The sequence below is a fragment of the Odocoileus virginianus genome, chromosome 9 (assembly GCF_023699985.2).
Source record: "Odocoileus virginianus isolate 20LAN1187 ecotype Illinois chromosome 9, Ovbor_1.2, whole genome shotgun sequence".
In the NCBI taxonomy this organism is placed as follows: domain Eukaryota; kingdom Metazoa; phylum Chordata; class Mammalia; order Artiodactyla; family Cervidae; genus Odocoileus; species Odocoileus virginianus.
The window spans coordinates 59353763-59372221 of record NC_069682.1 but is presented as its reverse complement, the minus strand read 5'-3'; the positions used below and the strand labels follow the sequence as shown (position 1 = coordinate 59372221).

The following is an 18459-nucleotide window of genomic DNA, read 5'->3' as shown; positions in this document are numbered from 1 at the left end:
TTTTATATGTATGTACTTTATAGTTTTTAAAAACTTATTTACTTATTATTTTTTGGTTGCACTAGGTCTTTGTAGCTGTGTAGGTTTTCTCCAGGTGCAGAGTGGGGGCTTCTCCTGTTCTGGAGCATGGGCTCTAGGGCATGTGAGCTCAGCAGAGCTCAGGAGTTGCAACATGCAGGCTCAGTAGCTGCGGCTTGTAGGGTTCTAGAGCACCGGCTCAGGAGTTGTAGTACATGAGCTTAACTGCTCCAAAGCATGTGGAATCTTCCTGGACCAGGGATCAAACCCATGTACTCAGCATTGCAGACTCTTATCCACTGTATCACCAGGGAGGACCTTTTATATATTTTTTAATGGTCTATAAGCAAACTTAAAAGGAATGTATATAAAAATCTCTCTTTTAAAAGTTAAGATGTATCATCAAGTTTCTGAAACAATGTATCTTAACTGATTAAGTCTCAAATCAGTAAGACAAAAGCTCTCATTTTCTTTGTTTGAAATGTTCTTTTCACTGTTGCAATCCTAATAGGAACAGAAACACATGTGAGAGCCAGAGAGTGCAAGTGCTTTCATAGATGTCAGGAAAAGCACTTTTTCACAAGAACAGAACTATTTTATTTATCATTTGAAATGGATGCATAACATTCAAGTAAATATTGATAAAGTAACTTGATGTCTACCTGGCTGATCATTTGGGGTTATGTCTATTAGTTTAATATTATCCAGAATGGTTCCAGGACATTCCTTGGATACTCAAGTCCCTCATATAAAATGGCAAGGCATTTGCAGATAGCCAGGCACATCCTCCCATACACCTTAAATCATTTCTAGGTTACTAACAATTCCTAGTACAATGTAAATGCTAAACAGTTGTCAATACAACATTAATGTTACGTAAACAGTTGCCAGGGCTTGGCAAATTCAAGTTTTGTCTTTTGGGACACCCTGAAATTTCCCCCCCCTATTTTGATCTGTGCATGCAGGTCAACTGTGGTAAAATAATAAATACCTTTTATGTATTGAAAAATTTTTTCTTCCTTCGCATTACTTCTTTAGGATACATTTCCTGGAGAGGGTTACTAAGGGTATGGGTATTGCTACAGTTATATATATTTTCTGTGAGAGTTGTAACTATTTTATACTACCGCCAGCAACATTAAGAGGCAAAGTTCCCCTACAATATTGCCAAAACTGGATATTATATGTTAATTTAACAAGCAAAACTGTACCTTTTAGGTGTGTATTTAAGATTAGCAAGACTAAATATTTTCAAGTATTTACTCCTGGCTTCCCTCAAATAAAAATATTTTCTGCCATCCAATTATTTTATATGTTAAATGATTAACACCATGTATTAATATATCCCATTTTAATATTTCTCCAAATACCTTAAAATGAGTTTGCTATTATGTATTAGCTTTTATAAGAACTTTACCATAAATATGATAGGGTCTATAATTCTCATCCAGTTTAAAAAAAAAACTAATCCTGTTGTACAGTAGAAACTAACAACATTGTAAAGGAATTATCTTTCCATGAAAAAATATTCTATGATAAACCATAATGGAAAATAATATTAAAAATAACATATATGTATAACAGAATCACTATGCTGTACAACAGGGGCTTCCCATGTGGCTTAGTGGTAAAGAATCTGCCTGCAATGGAGATCCAGGTTCGATCCCTGGGTGGGGAAGATCCCCTGGAGGAGGAAATGGCAACCCACTCTAGTATTCTTGCCTGGAAAATCCCGTGGACAGCAGAGCTTGGCAGGCTACAGTCCACAGGGTCGCAAAGGGTCAGACATGACTGAAGTGACTGAGCAGCATGCTGTACAATAGGAATTAACAGCACTGTAAATCAACCATACGTCAATAAAAATAAATAAGGGGGGAAAAAACCTACTCTTAAAACCCTGCAGTTTGAGCCAGGTAAAAGTTCACAAAGTAAACTTAGGGAATCTTTCTTTAGGTCAGAAATGAGTGAAAATAAACATATTTCATCATAGTAAATCAATTCCCAGAATCTCTTTTCAGTTTGCACCCATCATAAAGCAAAGTAGATAGAAACCAGACAGACAGAAGAGGAAAAGTAGGAAGGCAGGGAAACTGTATAGATGTAATCTATGCTGTGTGAGTGCTAAGTTGCTTCAGTCACGTCCAACTGTTTGTGATGCTATAGACTGTAGCCTGCCAGTTCCTCTGTCCAGGGCATTCTTCAGGCAAGAATACTGGAGTGGGTTGCCATGCCCTTCTCCAGGTGATCTCCCTAACCTGGGGCTCGAAGCCATGTCTCTTATGTCTCCTGCACTGGCAGGCCAGTTCTTTACCACTAGTGTCACCTGGGAAGCCCCATAGATGTAATCTATAATTCTGAATACTTTTTTTTTCCCCCAATTCAGACACTTACCCAGGAGGTAGAGGTTCTGGTCTATCCCACGTTGTTCTTTTTTCAATATGATCTACATAGTAAACTCGCCCATGCTGGTCCACTCTCTGCTCCCAACTTAAACACAAAATTAAAAATGCTGATAAGCTACATGTACGAGTTGCCTGGTTTTTTAATCCCAGAGTTGAGACAAATAAGCATTTCAGTATATAAAGCAGATACCAAAGGAATTTAGGAATAAAGTCAAGAAATGTTATCCTGAAGGTAACAGTGGATGAGATTTCTCCTGCTTAAGTATCTGCTCTAGGAGATGTCTTCTACTTCTAAAGAGGCTGAGGCAATGCACTCAGGTGACAAAATCTGTTTCAATCTGATCAGAGTACACAAAGAATTTGAGTGGAAAAGAAAACTGCAATTATTGTTACAAAATCTGAAGAAAGACTGAGAGTTGTTAAAATGAAGGGCAAAGGACAGTTTGGGTTCTAGAAAAGTTGAAATCAAAGAATAAGACTTTATCAGATGTGCCCCTGCAGTCTTAAGTACAAAGGCAACCTGAGTATTCTAGTTTCCTTGGTAGGTTTACCCCCAAAGTAAAAAAGACAGGAATAAACCAACAGAGTTTAGAAGAACCAGTTACTTCTAAGAGAACCCATCCAGATTCTCTTCGCTAATCCCTGACACAAAGAATTTCCTAATCTGGCTTTCAAAAATGAAAATGGCCTAAATACCCACATAAATAATATAGTCTCTTTAGCAATTAAAATCCTCATCATGGGCTTCTTAATTTATCACCTAGTTAATTTTGATTAGCATTCTGAACTCTGGATTAATTTGACTGCCACAATGTATCTGTGTATAACTTTACTACAGCATTATTAATTTTAAAAATAATAAGTAGAGATTTACATGAGATTGAGTTGCAATTTTTTCAGTTTCCTAAATTCAACTCTGCCATGACTTTACAATGGCAAAGAAATAAAATTAAGTGATATTTTCCCTTCAAAGCAAAGGCAACCTGAATTAGGCAACTATTTTATTACTTGGCCTTGGTAAGTTCCTAAGGCTCAGAGTCCTTCTTTTAAAAAAAATTTTTTTTCCGTCTAGTTGGCTTTAAAATGAGGGAGTAATTTCAAATATGACAAGCTATTTTGTTCAGTTTGACTCTAGACTTCTCCACACACATGCATAACCACAGTGATATTTTTTAAAAGAATGGAATTCAGTACTACTTTCCTTATTAATAAGTTTATGCAGAAGCCTAAAGAAAACAAATGTTAACCAAAAACAATTACTCACCCAGGTGGGAGGGGAGCTTGAGGTACAGGATTTAATGGTCTAGGGCCTGCACCTCCAGATATAGTAAGAGGAATTATTAATCCAGATGTTGCTCCTTCAGATGTACTTGAATTTGTATTTGTTGGTGGCAGAGAGCCTGTACTAGAGCCATCACTTTCAGAAGTGGTAGATGGTGAGCCATTGACAGATGCTTTAAGATTTGAGGAAAACAGAAAAACAATTTTTAGAAATTTAAAATCAGGACAATATTTTAAATAAAAAGGCAGACAATAGATGTTTCTATTTTTAACATCTAACTATAGATGTTTCTATTTTTACTACATGAAATGCTGACTTGCATGATTTTTGCTTTAAAAATCCAAGTATCATTTACCATTGTTAGGTTATTTGCCAATTACTGATTATCTTTTTTAAAAGGATATAATAAGAATAAGCAAACAGATCCTTGACTCTATGAAATGCTTATGTCAACACAGGTACAAACACAGAGAGAAAGGTGCAATCTTATCTGTACTGTTTATACGTTTATAGCACATGTGCGATTTCTGCCCCCCTCCTGCTTTTGGGCACAATTAGGATCTCAGTTTCCTAAACCCAGGTGACAACAGTGAAAGCCCCGAATCCTAAGTACTAGGCCACCAGGGAACTCACAGCACACACATGATTTTCATTCTCAGTAGAGCATCTGCCTCAACCCTGGCGGAAAAACTTAGGGAATAGGCCACGTCTTAATTAACTATAGAGGGATTATTCTTGGCCAAAAACTTAAATGCAAAAACTCAGCTTGAAAATCAACCTACCAGTGTCTCTTAACACTTGCCTGAGGATCAATTTCCAAATAGAATTTTATCATCAACAGTACCGAGATCTACATCCCTAGTGTATGCCTGGAATACACACCTGGTCTACGTGGGGTAGGTGGAGGTGGTCGTGAAGGTCTTGGAGGCCTAGAAGGTTTAAAACCGCCATTTGAGAGTGATGGAGAATTATTCCCATTGATCCTCCTATTTTCACCAGACCCTGCATCCTCAGGGTCATCTGATCCACTTGCGTTCGCTCTGGGTAAAAAGGCAGGGAAGGGAATAAGAATGTTCTTTAAATTTAACAGAAAACCAACAGGAAGACCACAACTTTTAGGAGCTTGAGAAAAGCTTCCTAATTTCTGGCCAGCCCTACCAAATATATAAACAGCTCTTAAGGCAGATGTACATACAGCTTCTCAGAGCACATCTAGAAATAGAGTAAGGAGTTACTCAAGCGTACAGAAATAGTTGGGACTATTCAGAATTGTAAGGTATGCTGGTTCAGATTTCAAATAACTCTTCAGAGGCCCCACATAAGCAGAAACAGAGTCAAATTCTCAAAATTCCAAATGACTTAGAAAGGGCACTATTTTATCACAACCACAGATAACTTTGTCGTCATTTTCTTGGTTTTCATTATCTCTTAAATATATAGGTCTGGAACAAGGCTGACTGTTCCACAGCAGGAGCAGGAAGTACACTTACTTCCGAGGGCTACATGCTCTCCTTCTACCCCAGAAAATGGTAAAATGTTCCAAGTGGAGAGAGGTGTCCACAGACTTTTTTAAAAAGGAAATATCATTTCTTCAGAGCAATGACTTCAGTTGGAGAGAAAGCAAGGTAGGAGAACACTAACAGGAATGTCATATACAAAGTTACTACTGTTAGTTAAATATAGCCAATTCCTTTTCCCAGGGGAATCACTGATTACAAGGCAGAGCATGAATTAGCTAGTTTGGAGATGATTCAGCTAAAGCTCTGATAACCTACTACCTGGTAACTGGAAACCACTACACTGCACTAATTCATACCCTGGACCTCGCGGCAATCCCAAATAAAATTTAATAGATTCAAGAAACCAAAACAGAGGCAGTACCATGTATTAAACCATCTTCACATTATGGTCCCCAGAAATCAAAGTATGATATTTGGACCAGAGGCAAGCATAATTTACAGGAGCCTGTTAGGAACACACAATTTTGGACTCCACTTCTGATGCATTATATCAGAGAGAGTGTTTCAACAAGATCTTCAGATGATCTGTGTGAACAGTAGGGCATGACACATACTGCTGTGGGCGTTCCTCAAATGCTTATTCTGAATAAATGGAAAAGCTCAGTCTTGAGCTTCCTGCTCGGTCTTGCAGGAAGACCGAGCAACCTCAGAACATGAACAGAATGCAGCAAGAGTCAGCTCTGACACTGCTTCCCTTCCCCTAGGTGATGAGTCTTAAACTCCTTTTGAGTTGTACACCTTTTTGAGACTGAGTATTGCCTCTCGATACTACTTTAAGATGGGAATGGGTGAATTTAATTCAGATGACCATTGTATCTACTAACATGGGCAAGAATCCCTTAGAAGAAATGAAGGAGCCCTCACAGTCAACAAAAGAGTTCAAAATGCAGTACCTGAATACAAGCTCTGAAACGACAGAACAATCTTGGTTCGTTTTCAAGACAAACCATTCAATAACACAGTAATCCAAGTCTATGCCCCAACCACTAATGACAAAGAAGTTGAACGGTTCTATGAAGACCTACAAGACTTTACAGAACTAACACCAAAAAAAGACATCCTTTTTATCATAGGGTAGTGGAATGCAAGAGTAGGAACTTAAGAGATACCTGGAGTAACAAGCAAATTTGGCCTTAGAGTACAAAATGAAGCAAGGCAAAGGCTAACAGCATTTTGCCAAGATAATGCACTAGTCAGAGCAAACAACCTCTTCCAACAACACAAGAGATGACTCTACACATGGACATCACCAGATGGTCAATACCAAAATCAGGCTGATTATATTCTTTGCAGCCACAGATGGAGAAGCTCTATACAGTCAGCAAAACAAGACTGGTAGCTGACTGTGGCTCAGATCATGAACGCCTTACTGCAAAATTCAGACTTAAATTGAAGAAAATAGGGAAAACCACTAGACCATTCAAGTATGACTTAAGTCAACTCCCTATGATTATACACTGGAAATGACAAATAGATTCATGGGAGTAAATCTGATAGAGTACCTGAAGAACTATGGACAGAGGTTCGTGACATTGTACAGGAAGCAGTGATCAAGACCATCTCACCAAGAAAAAGAAATGCAAAAAGGCAAAATGCTTGTCTGAGGAGGCCTTACAAATAGTTAAGAAAAGAAGAGAAGCTAAAGGCAAAGGAGAAAAGGAAAGATACACCCATCTGAATGCAGAGTTCCAAAGAATAGCAAGGAGAGATAAGAAAGCCTTCCTCAGTGATCAATGCAAAGAAACAGAGGAAAATAATAGAATGGGAAAGGACTAGAGAACTTTTCAAGAAAATTAGAGATAGCAAGGGAACATTTCAAGCAAAAATGGGCACAATAAAGGACAGAAGTGGTATGAACCTAACAGAAGCACAAGCCAGAAGTACACAAAAAAGTCTTAATGACCAGGAAAACCAAGAGGGTGTGACAGCTCACCTAGAGACAGACATCCTGGAATGTGAAGTCAAGTTGGCCTTAGGAAGAATCACTATGAACAAAGCTGGTGGACGTGACGGAATTCGAGCTGAGCTATTTGAAACTAAAAGATGATGCATTAAAGTGCTGCACACACTATATCAGCAAATTTGGAAAGCTCAGCAGTGGCCACAGGACTGGAAAAGGTCAGTTTTCCTTCCAATCCCAAAGAAGGGAAACACCAAAGACTGTTCAAACTACTACACAACTGCATTCATTACACACGCTAGCAAGGTAATGCTCAAAATTCTTCACGCTAGGTTTTAACTATACATGAACCAAGAACTTCCAGATATACAAGCTGGATTTAGAAAAGGCAGAGGAACCAGAGATCAAATTGCCAGCATCCACTGGATCATGGAAAAAGCAAGGGAATTCCAGAAAAACATCTAATTCTGCTTCACTGACTATGCTAAAGTCTCTGACTGTGTGGATCACAACAAACTGGAAAATTCCTAACGAGATGGGAATACCAGACCACCTTATCTGCCTCCTGAGAAATCTGTATGGAGGTCAAGAAGCATCAATTTGAACTGTACGTGGAACAACAGACTGGTTCAAAATTGGAAAAGGAGTACATCAAGGCTGTATATTGTCACCCTGCTTATTTAACTTATATGCAGAGTACATCAAGTGAAATGCTGGGCTGGATGAAGCACAGGCTGGAATCAAGATTGCTGGGAGAAATATCAATAACCTCAGATATGCAGATGACACCACCCTTATGGCAGAAAGTGAAGAGGAACTAAAGGGCCTCTTAAAGAAGGTGAAAGAGGAGAGTGAAAAAGTTGGGTTAAAACAACATTCAAAAAACTAAGATCATGGCGTCTGGTCCCATCACTTCATGGCAAATAGATGGGGAAACAGCAGAAACAGTGACAGACTTTATTTTCTTGGTCTCCAAAATCACTACAGATGATGACTGCAGCCATGAAATTAAAAGACGTTTGCTCCCTGGAAGAAAAGTTATGACCAACATAGACAGCATATTAAAAGGCAGAGACATTACTTTGGTGACAAAGTTCTGTATAGTCAAAGCTATGGTTTTTCTAGTAGTCATGTATGGATGTGAGAATTTCATCATAAAGAAGGCTGAGCACCAAAGAATTGATGCTTTCAAACTGTGGTGCTGGGGAAGACTCTTGAGAGTCCCTTGGACTGACAGGAGATCCAATCAGTCAATCCCAAAGGAAATCAACCCTGATATTCATTGGAAGGACTGATACTGAAGCTGAAACTGCAATACTTTGGCCACCTGATGTGAAGAGCTGACTTACTGGAAAAAGACTCTGATGCTGGAAAGATTGAGGGCAGGAGAAGGGGACGATGAGATGGTTGAATGGCATCACCAACTCAATGGACATGAGCGTGAGCAAATTCTGAGAGATAGTGAAGGACAGAGAAGCCTGGCATGCTGCAGTCCATGGGGTCGCAAAGAGTTGAACACAACTGAGTGATTGAACAACAATATACTATACAAAGTTGTTAGTGTGAACTTATCACCATTATAGTTGAAAAGCAATTAGTTACAAATTAAGTGCTACCATGGCTTTGCTCTCTGCCTCAGTCTTACAAGCTTGTTTCTCTCTCCATACATATTTACCTGATCTATTTGTATATGCAAGTTTAGATGTTTATGAACAAGATAAAGAACCCTGAGAACCAAGATGCTAATACAATAAGGTCATAATATACAAATCAATGATTAACAGTCAAGAAGGCACTTCGAAAAACAAAATCTTGAACACTAAGCATCAGTCACCTTGGTAATTCATAAAAGTGACAGAAGACAACACTGAGAAATATAAAATATCCAGACATGCTATGGGGGAAAGGAGACCAACAGGACTATGTTGATGATACATGCAGTGCTTGACTTAAACAAAAAAGCAAAAGAACCTAAAGCTGTTTAGCGAACTTCTTAAATGTCTGGCGGGGGAGGGAGGTTTTTGCCTTTTTCACTAGATACATGCCCAAGTGATGAAGTCTGCAAACAAAAGCAAAGGGTTCACTGCCATGATTCCTGTATAGCAACATTTAAACAGCATGTGACAGTTTACAAAATGTTTTTCAAACCCATCATCTAAGAGGTATGCTCTTTGGAAAACGCTAATGTAAAGGAATTCATGCTTAACACAAAGACATGCTCAAAGATCAGTCTGGCAATCTCATAAACCCAGAAGACATTGTTCCTCGGGTTATTTGTGACAATGATTCACTTGGGAAAACATAAAGCATTAATTAAACAAATGGCATGAAGACAGGGCTCTAGGAATGCCTTTGCAAGAAATTTGAGTCTAAAGTATTTTAAGAAAGATTCACAAAAATGAAATACAGTGGCATAACAGAACCTTTCAATGCACTACAAAATTATACACATTCTAATATAAAAGTATGGGTTTATTACGCAAAAGAGGACCAAAGAACACTGAACTATTAAAACATCTTTATGAGGGACATTTCATGACTTCAAAAAAAACTTAAAAAAAATAAAAGACTAAAAGAAACACAAAAACATAGATGTCTTCCAGTCTACAGAGATAGTTATTAATTTTTAAAACCTTTTCTATCTTTAATCACAGTGAGAAAATTAGAGCCCAGCTTTCCTGGAAAAGGAAACAGTCCAACAAAGACCTTAGGATTCTAAACTTCCCTACCTTTGGGAAAGTGCCAATATATTCACTTTCTATAAAAGGAAGAACTATTAGTGTTTGGGTAGCTCTGGCCTACACTACAGAACTGCAGTCATATAAGCTAAGGCTCTTGAATTTTCCAGGAATACTTCCTTTCTTACCTAGAGCTCTGAAATTTGACACATTTTTATATCAATTTGAACTTGAAGTTTTGATGAAAATGAAATTTACTCATTCTCCCTGTTTCTTTCTGCATTCTGTGATATGTAATAAGTGAACTCTTACCTTGTTTCATCCTTGGGTCTGGAGCCATCATCATTCTGTGAAGCACCTTTAACAACATTAAGAGTTAGACAGAAAATGAATTTTAAGAAGTCGTATGCACCTTTTATCTAAAGATGCTTTGTAAACAAAACCTTTCATTGTATCTTTCTAGTAACAAACACTGGGTTTGATCCCTGGGTTGGGAAGATAATCCTGGAGGAGGGCATGGCAACCCATTCCAGTATTCTTGCCAGGAAAATCCCATGGACAGAGGAGCCTGGTAGGCTACAGTCCATGATGTCATGAAGCATCGGAGATGACTGAAGAGACTGAAAATGCATGTAGTAAAGAACATGCTGGAATGGAGTTAAAGTCCAACATGATATTTTAAAGGAAAATAAAATAAATGTTCACATGACTGAGAAGTTTTATCAAAATTGTGCAAATGATATTTTTTTGTCTGTGTGCAAATGATTATTTTGTATAAGAGATGGTAATGAGTCAAGGTATATTATTACTCATGTGCTACTTCTGCCTTGTTTCAAATGTCTTATTTACTTACTTATTTAGCTAGTCAGCTGCACCAGGTCTTAATTGCAGTACACGGGAATTTTGAAGATTTTCACTGTGGCATACAGCATCTCTAGTTGTGGCATACTAACTCTTAGTTGTGGCTTTGTTGCCCTGTGGTATGTGGGATCTAGTTCCCTGACCAAGGATCAAATCCGGGGCCTCCTCTACTGGGAGTGCAGAGCCACCAGAGAAGTCCCCATTTGCTTGATTCTAATTCAAATGTATTTTAGTCATCTTTTGTATTCCAACTACCTCCCCCTATAAGTGCTGATTATCAGCAGGATAATGATAAGATTTTGAAAATAGAAAAATCAGTAATATCTTTCTTATGCAAAGGCCCTGAAAATAGCTTTGAGAATAGGAAAAGAACAAATAGGTCTCAGAGTGGTCAAAACAAATGCTACAACACTCATACTTTCTTCAAGTTTTATTCATGAAATATCCTTAGGATTCAGTAAGGAACTGTGATAAGAGAGGGAGAGTACTATAGGTAGGCACACAGACTGCAGCAAAAGTAGCACACAGAGAAATTTAGAAAACTATAAAATGCAAAAAGAACAAGCTTAACAGCCTAGGTCCACTGAGTTAAAGAACAACAGTCCCGGAATACAGTCTCTACTTTCAAAGAGTGAAGTCATCACTATACTACTCCAAAGCATAATTGATGGATTACGTCATTAAAAAGATGCTGAGTCACCACTATATTATTAATATATCATACTCAGTAAGGTGGGCAAGTGTCTCAAGGTTTTATTTTAAAAAATGGTACAGGTGGATAGGTAAAATGTGAAACATCTATGCAATTTAAAACTATGCAGTAATAAAAAGCAACAGACTATTGAAACATGCTACAGCATTGATAAACCTGAAATGACATTATCTAGGCTAAGTGAAAGAAGCCTGACACAAAGACTACCTATTGTTATGATTCATTTATATGAATGTGTCAACTCTGAACCAGTATAACCAATTCAGAAATTTCTTTCTACCCTCATTAACCCCAAAGAACCAATCTGAAAGATATAACCAGGACTACCTTGAAGGTTCTGCTATTAAAAAAAGGTCATGAATTAGAAAGGAAGTAGGCAGTCTTCCAAGGTAGAAACACAAGTATAACAGCACCTGATAACTGCAAAAATGCTTCATAATGCAGTTTCTAGGTAGAAAGATCTCTGTCAGACTAATCAAGGAAACCACTGATCTGCACTTTGTCTCAAAAATCTGCGTTCCAGGTGAAAATACACCTATTAGAAAATAAGGGATGGAAATATCTAAAGGAAATCCACTGAGAAGTTGTTTTATTAAGCATGCTAGCTGCACAGAGACTAAGTCAGGTGCCAAACTTCTTTTAACTACATCTCATATTTATTCCCTTTAACACCAGTAAATCATAAACTGTAAAATACATCAACATAAAACAAATTGGTTTTGTCATTATTATAACTCAAAGACAGCTCAGTAAATGTAGCCTACAAAAAAGGAAGAGGAATAGCAAACGGTGCCAGCTTGTACTGGCTTGTCTGGTACAGTACTAAGGATTCTGAGTCAAATTTAAACTAAATCAGACACTGCTACAGACAGTAAACTATGTCTGCCACTGGCACTGGAGAAGGTGTAGCATCAAATGTGCCTTGTTAACTGCCATTGCTGACCTACAGAATGGCTACTTTATAAATCAATTTATCACTCTCAGAGACAACAGTGATTTGGCTTTTATTTGGCTAGCTTTTCAACTCTTAGTTCCTAATAGAAACAATGTACTAAAAGTTTAAAATGAAAAATGTCTCTTTATAAAATGGAAATAAAACAATTTATTTATATGAAAAAGAATGGCAATAATTACAACATACTTAAGAAGAAAAGACCCTACATATTTCCCTGGTGATCCAGTGGCTAAGACTCTGTGCTCCCAATGCAGGGAGCCTGGGTTCAATCACTAGTTAGGGGAACTAGATCCCACATGCCACAACTAAAGATCCTGCATGCCACAATGAAGATCAAAGATCCTGTGTGCTGCAGCTGGTACTCAGCACAGCCAAATAAATAAAAATGAATTTAAGTGATTACTTACTTTCTGAACATGCAGTTTCACCATTGGCAACAACTTCAGACTCTAGTTGCAGCCCGTCAAGACAGACTGACAAATCTCCTATTGTCTCCGTTGGTTCTTTGTCACCTACAAGCTGTAAAGTCACAACTACTTCCTCAACTGGAAGAGAATAAAATTATAGAAAACGGTCACTTTTTAAAAAAAAGTCATAAATGTTAAAAACATAACTGTCATAAAATTTACATTTATATGTATATATATTGTTTTAATATACCTCACCCAAGGTTTCAGGGCTTTTCATGCCAAAAACATTTAAAAAATAGAACAAAATTTCCTAGTGCTTAATATCCACAATGTAAGATACTAAATGGGGCTTCCCAGGTAGCTCAGTGAGTGGTCAAGTATCCACCTGCCAATGCAGGAGACGTGATTTTGATCCCTGCATCGGGAAGATGCCCTGGAAAAGGAAATGGCAACTCACTCCGGTATTCTTTCCTGGGAAATGCCATGGAGAGAGGAGCCAGGCAGGCTATAGTCCATGAGATCACAAGAGAATTGGACACAGCTTAGTAGCTAAACAACAAACAAAAACACTAACTAGCTCAATCATCTCACTTATTATATTCATTCTCTTCTTCAAAATGAGCCAGAAGGACAACTAAGATTACTCAGCAAGGTATGTCTGAATTATATGGAGTGAAAACATAATGTAAGAATGAATTTTTGTCTTATAAATCCTAAATGAAAAATAAAATTCTTAGAAGTATGCTTTAGATACTCAAGGGATTAGAAGTCTGTTTTAAAATCATAATATATTAATTAAAATAAGCATGTTTCAAGTTTTCATGTATTTGTAGATATCGAGAGAGATATACACATATATAAATAAAACCATCTAAAATAAAATCATCTCTGCTCTATTTCTTTTCCATAATTGAGTATAGCCTTCAATAAATACCTATCTACTATTTATTTAAAATACTGGATCCAAAATGAATAGCCAAACGGTATTAAGAACGCATTAAATAGTTCAAGCTTTATCTCTACTAATGTTACAACCATGTAAACTTAAAAACAAACAGTGAATAGTCATTTTTCTCCATATTTGACACATGAATTTCTTGCAAAATAACAAAAGCTGAGCTTATTCTTATTTTCACATACATACGTTTCATATTGTTTGACTTTAATGTTTCATAGATATCCAATCCAGCAGTTCCCAACAAAACATCAGATTTCAGTGTCTGGTGACTCCACACACGAAAATGTAATTTACTCACAGGGGTGACAATACTACAAATGAAAAAAAAAGGTGAAAAAAGTATTTCCTTTACTATCACAATGGAATTCTAAATAAATTACAATTAAAATCTCACTGCATATCTTACAGTTTACAACCAATATTGCCTATATTCTATAATCTTATGAAAAACATATCTGAATGCTACAGGTTTGCACAGTCATCTTCACACACTGCTGACCTATAGGGACGATTACATGTATGTATTATCAACAAAAGTAAAAGTGTTCATCATGCTACAAACTTTTGAAAAATAATTTTACTTTAGTAGTACAAAAAGCTGAAGCTCCAATACTTTGGCCACCTGGTGTGAAGAACTGACTCATCAGAAAAGACCCTGATGCTGGGAAAGACTGAAGGCAGGAGGAGAAGGGGACAACAGAGCATGAGATGGCTGGATGGCATCACTAATGCAATGGACTTGAGTTTGAGCAAGCTCTGAGAGTTGGTGATAGACAGGGAGGCCTGGCATGCTGCAGTTCATAGGGTCACAAAGAGTCAGACACGACTGAGAGACTGGAAAGAACTGAGTACAAAAAAGTGATTTGTACAAAAAATTAAATTTTTATTTTATGTCAGGTAGTGTGTTGAGCTTAGAATTATTTCATTCAACCTTCAGAGTAACCCTGAGGTGAAAATACCACTTTCATCTTCACAAACAGAAGCTGATACTCAGAGAGAATAAGCAAATTGCCGAATATCACACAGCCAGTTGGTGACGGACTGTAATCTGAACAAAAATCTGTCATTAAAATTTGTATTAAGAATGTTCTCAGTCAGCTACTTAAGGATTTCAGGATTATATTACCCCATGTTTCACACTGCTAGAGGCAAAGTGTTCAGGACAAGTGTCAAATAAGGCCATACCTTGCTAAATGCAAATACAGAATAGAAATTTGAGTTTGCAATAAACTGTATAAAAACTATCTCAATTAGAAAAACAGAACACTATATAACATATGATAGTCCTATGGTTCAAGGCTGTAAGACTTTTCTGACAAGGGACAGGACTCGTACCCCCTGCAGTGCAAGTGCAGAGTTCTAACCACTAGGCCACCAAGGAATTCCCAGTGGCAGATATTGTAACCAAACTAAGAAACTTTCACCTAATCATTGCCCCTTTTTGGTACAATGTATTCATTCTCTTTCAAAACTTTCAGATGTTACTTTCAGGAGAACATATATTAATTATTAAGAGAACATTTCTCTGTTACTCATCTGGGTAATCACAATGGGGATGGAATAAAAGTTAATAAATTTAATTTTACTTTGAAAGATAAACTCTGCCATCAACGATGGTCTACTCTAAATTATTTCAATTCAATTCTTGAGACAAGTATGGAAAGCATGCTACCTAACTATGGAAGCTGTGTTAAAATTGCAGGCCAATCTCCTGTAACTTAAAAATTCAGAAGAACTTGAACTAAGTGTTCCCCTCCAAATTTCCAGGTTGAAAAGCACTACCATTTAGGGATACAAGGAGAGCTTTTTTTCTTAACTTTTAAACCACTAAGTTCATGTTGCTATCAGCTCAAGAGCCTGAAAGTATATTTATAGTGAGCACAGATAGCAGTTGGTAGAAAATAGATGAGTATTCAGCCTATTATTCTGAACATCTCCAGTCATTATTGGAGCCTGTGGCCTTTTGAAGATTTGTTTTTTAAATAAATGTTACTCACACAGTTTAATCTAGATCAAATCTCTAATGGGGCACTAATTAAAAATGAAGTCTAAGAAACATTAATGTTGAAATAAATACAGATGAGAAACATTAGAATGATACTTCTGAAAATAGGTCTCAGGATGATCTTTGGAAGATTCTTAAGTTCCATTTATTTGTTCAAAATCATTATTAAGTACAACAAAGATGCCCTAGAACTTAAAAAATCCATGTTAAAGATTAATGTAGGTATATCCAATTTGTTTTGTCATTTATTAGAAATATTGTTCACAGAGGCATGTATCATGTGAAAAGAAGAGCTTATCATTTCAGATGTCTCATCTCACCATTTAAAAATAAAACATTTTTAGTCACAGGTTTGTTTTTCTAAGAGAAAAAAAATGAAGAATTTCAAATGTTAGGGAATGAAAGCAATTTGTCTACATTTGATAAAATAACAACTGGTTATATTTTGAACTATGCTTTAATATATAACATACTGTATTATTTTAAAAATATAACATACTATATTATTTTAAAATCTATTTGTTGATAAATCATATATTTTCTTCCATTTTAATGGAGAAAAAGTTTAAAAATTAACCTATAATTCCCTTCAACCAATTATGCTTTTCTTACCAACATTTAGGGCTTTGTCAATTAGTGCTGAAATTGAGCTATATCCCACCTCTATGAATTTAAATGACAGATAAAAACACCAATGCACAGACATATGCACAGGAATGTATACTGCACTAACAGCCCAACATGAGAAATCAACTGAATAGGGAACTAGTAAAATTAATAACAGTCCATCCATATTAAAGAGTATTATGTAGTTATATTAGAGATGTTAAGACCTGTACATACTCAGAAAAAAAAGATATATGTTTAATATAAAAATAGAGTGATAGAACAAAATGTATAATTTTTTTAAAGAAAAAAAAAGTGGTAGGTTTTGTGTGGCCACTGTAGTTTTAAAAAACACAAAATTTAAATTTTAAATTTAAAATAAAAATTAAATAAGAAAAAATGAAGTGAGTTCCTGATATCCCTCTATTTCCAACCTAAATTAAGGAAAGAGCTGCTAATATTTCTGGGCCCATAACCCTGGGATCTTTCAGCTACTATTTAGTGGCAACAGAGATACATCAACAACTAAATGAAAATGCAATGAAAAGGAGAAACTGGGAAAACAAATAATTAAAGAGAAACGAGACTAAAAGAACAAGGGGAGTAAAATTAAGAGGGGGGAAGAACAAAAAAAAGTGAAAAACTTTCTAAAAGCTGCATTTCTGCTGACCTATTAAACAAAATATACCACAGAAAATACTTTCAAACCTACACTGTAAGAGGCTGCTTCCATTTGGGACTGTTCGTATTGTTGCATTTTTCTGTCTTCTTTGACTGTCCATCTACTGTGACTTCCACATAAGGACTTGGCCCAAACCAATTCTTTTTATTTTCTTTAAGCTTTGCTGAAATGACTAAATAAAAGAGAAAATATTTCAGTATTCGAGATGTTAGTCCATCCTTCAAATCAATTTAATTTCATAAAGATTAAACAGAGCATTATTTTTACTTGAGAAGCAAAGCAGTTTGCTCTAAAATATTCACAAATTTTATTCACTTATGACCTGTGTATTTCTTACCATCTTATTAAAAACTATAAGACTTCCTCACACCACCCACCCAAATTCCCATCAGTAGTATCACAAGTCCCAGAAATCTTGAGGTCAATTAAAAAGTACACTGACAAACTTAGTAAACAAATATGTGAATGCCTACCATCTATATTATTGCTCTAAACTCTGGACAGAACAGTTTAAAATTAGAGATAAGTCCTTGTGATGAAAAACAGCCTAAGGTGGCAGAACATGACTTGGTAGTAAAGAAGTTTTCCAAGGATACAGTACTTTTAAGCAACTATCTAAATGACAAGGAGCTATCCATGTCAAGATCAAAGGTAGAAAGAAGGGAACGTTAAGAAAGAGGTACAAAAGCTTTGACCTAAGAAAAGTAGAGCAAACAGAGAAAAATGGTAAATAAGGTGAGATCACATTTAGCTATGCAAGCTAAGACAAGGAATTTGGATTTTATTCTAAGCATGCTAGAAAGCCACTGAAGGAAGAGTTACAAACTAAGATTATGTCTAACATCTCATATATCTCTCATTACCTTAGCAAGAGCTTCTTACATCCCGAGCCTGAGTTAGTCATAAAACATAAAGCAGCCTTGTCCCAGCCTTGTGTCGAAGGAAGACGCCAAGAGTAGATCTGAATTTAGAACACCCCACAGCTCCCACAGGAGACAACTCACTGATCCCCTATAAATGGGATGACCACAACCAAGGAACTATTTTACTACCTGGATATCTACTCTAACAGCTAAATTCAGAGATGCCAGTGCCTATCAAGACTAACAGGCCCTTGCGAGTTGCTAGGAAAGTTTATATAGGAGCTACCCAAGAAGTGCAATATACAGTCCAACACACAATCTGGGTACTCCAGCAGGCACAGTCCTAAGTGGTGGCCCTGAATCTCCCAACTTCACTTTGATCTAATATTTTACTTCTGTCCTTTTATGCTTAAGAGGCTGCTAGAGCCATCTAAGAGACAGTAGATTAGATTAGGGTGGTGAACATGGATATGGGGAGGAATAAATATTTTCTAATGAAAATCAACAGGATGAGATTACATTAGTGAGCTATGGAAAAGCAGCAAGGATATCTCCTGTGTTTCTGGCGTAAGTAACTGGATAGAAGGTGGTATCACTGAATAAGATG

At 36.7% G+C, this 18459-nt stretch overlaps 1 protein-coding gene across 7 annotated transcripts in view; it reads right to left on the bottom strand.

The window, feature by feature from the left end:
* The window catches only part of ITCH (itchy E3 ubiquitin protein ligase), a 97169-nt gene that overhangs the window by 41753 nt on the left and 36957 nt on the right, over positions 1-18459 (bottom strand). For all 7 annotated transcript variants that reach the window (XM_070472552.1, XM_020889143.2, XM_020889141.2 and 4 more), the window contains 7 exons: positions 17020-17161; positions 13883-14007; positions 12736-12873; positions 10113-10158; positions 4585-4742; positions 3685-3874; positions 2410-2505 (listed from right to left, as the gene is read on the bottom strand). In XM_070472552.1, the coding sequence (XP_070328653.1) occupies positions 2410-2505; positions 3685-3874; positions 4585-4742; positions 10113-10158; positions 12736-12873; positions 13883-14007; positions 17020-17161 (895 nt within the window). The remainder of the gene's footprint in view (positions 1-2409; positions 2506-3684; positions 3875-4584; positions 4743-10112; positions 10159-12735; positions 12874-13882; positions 14008-17019; positions 17162-18459) is intronic.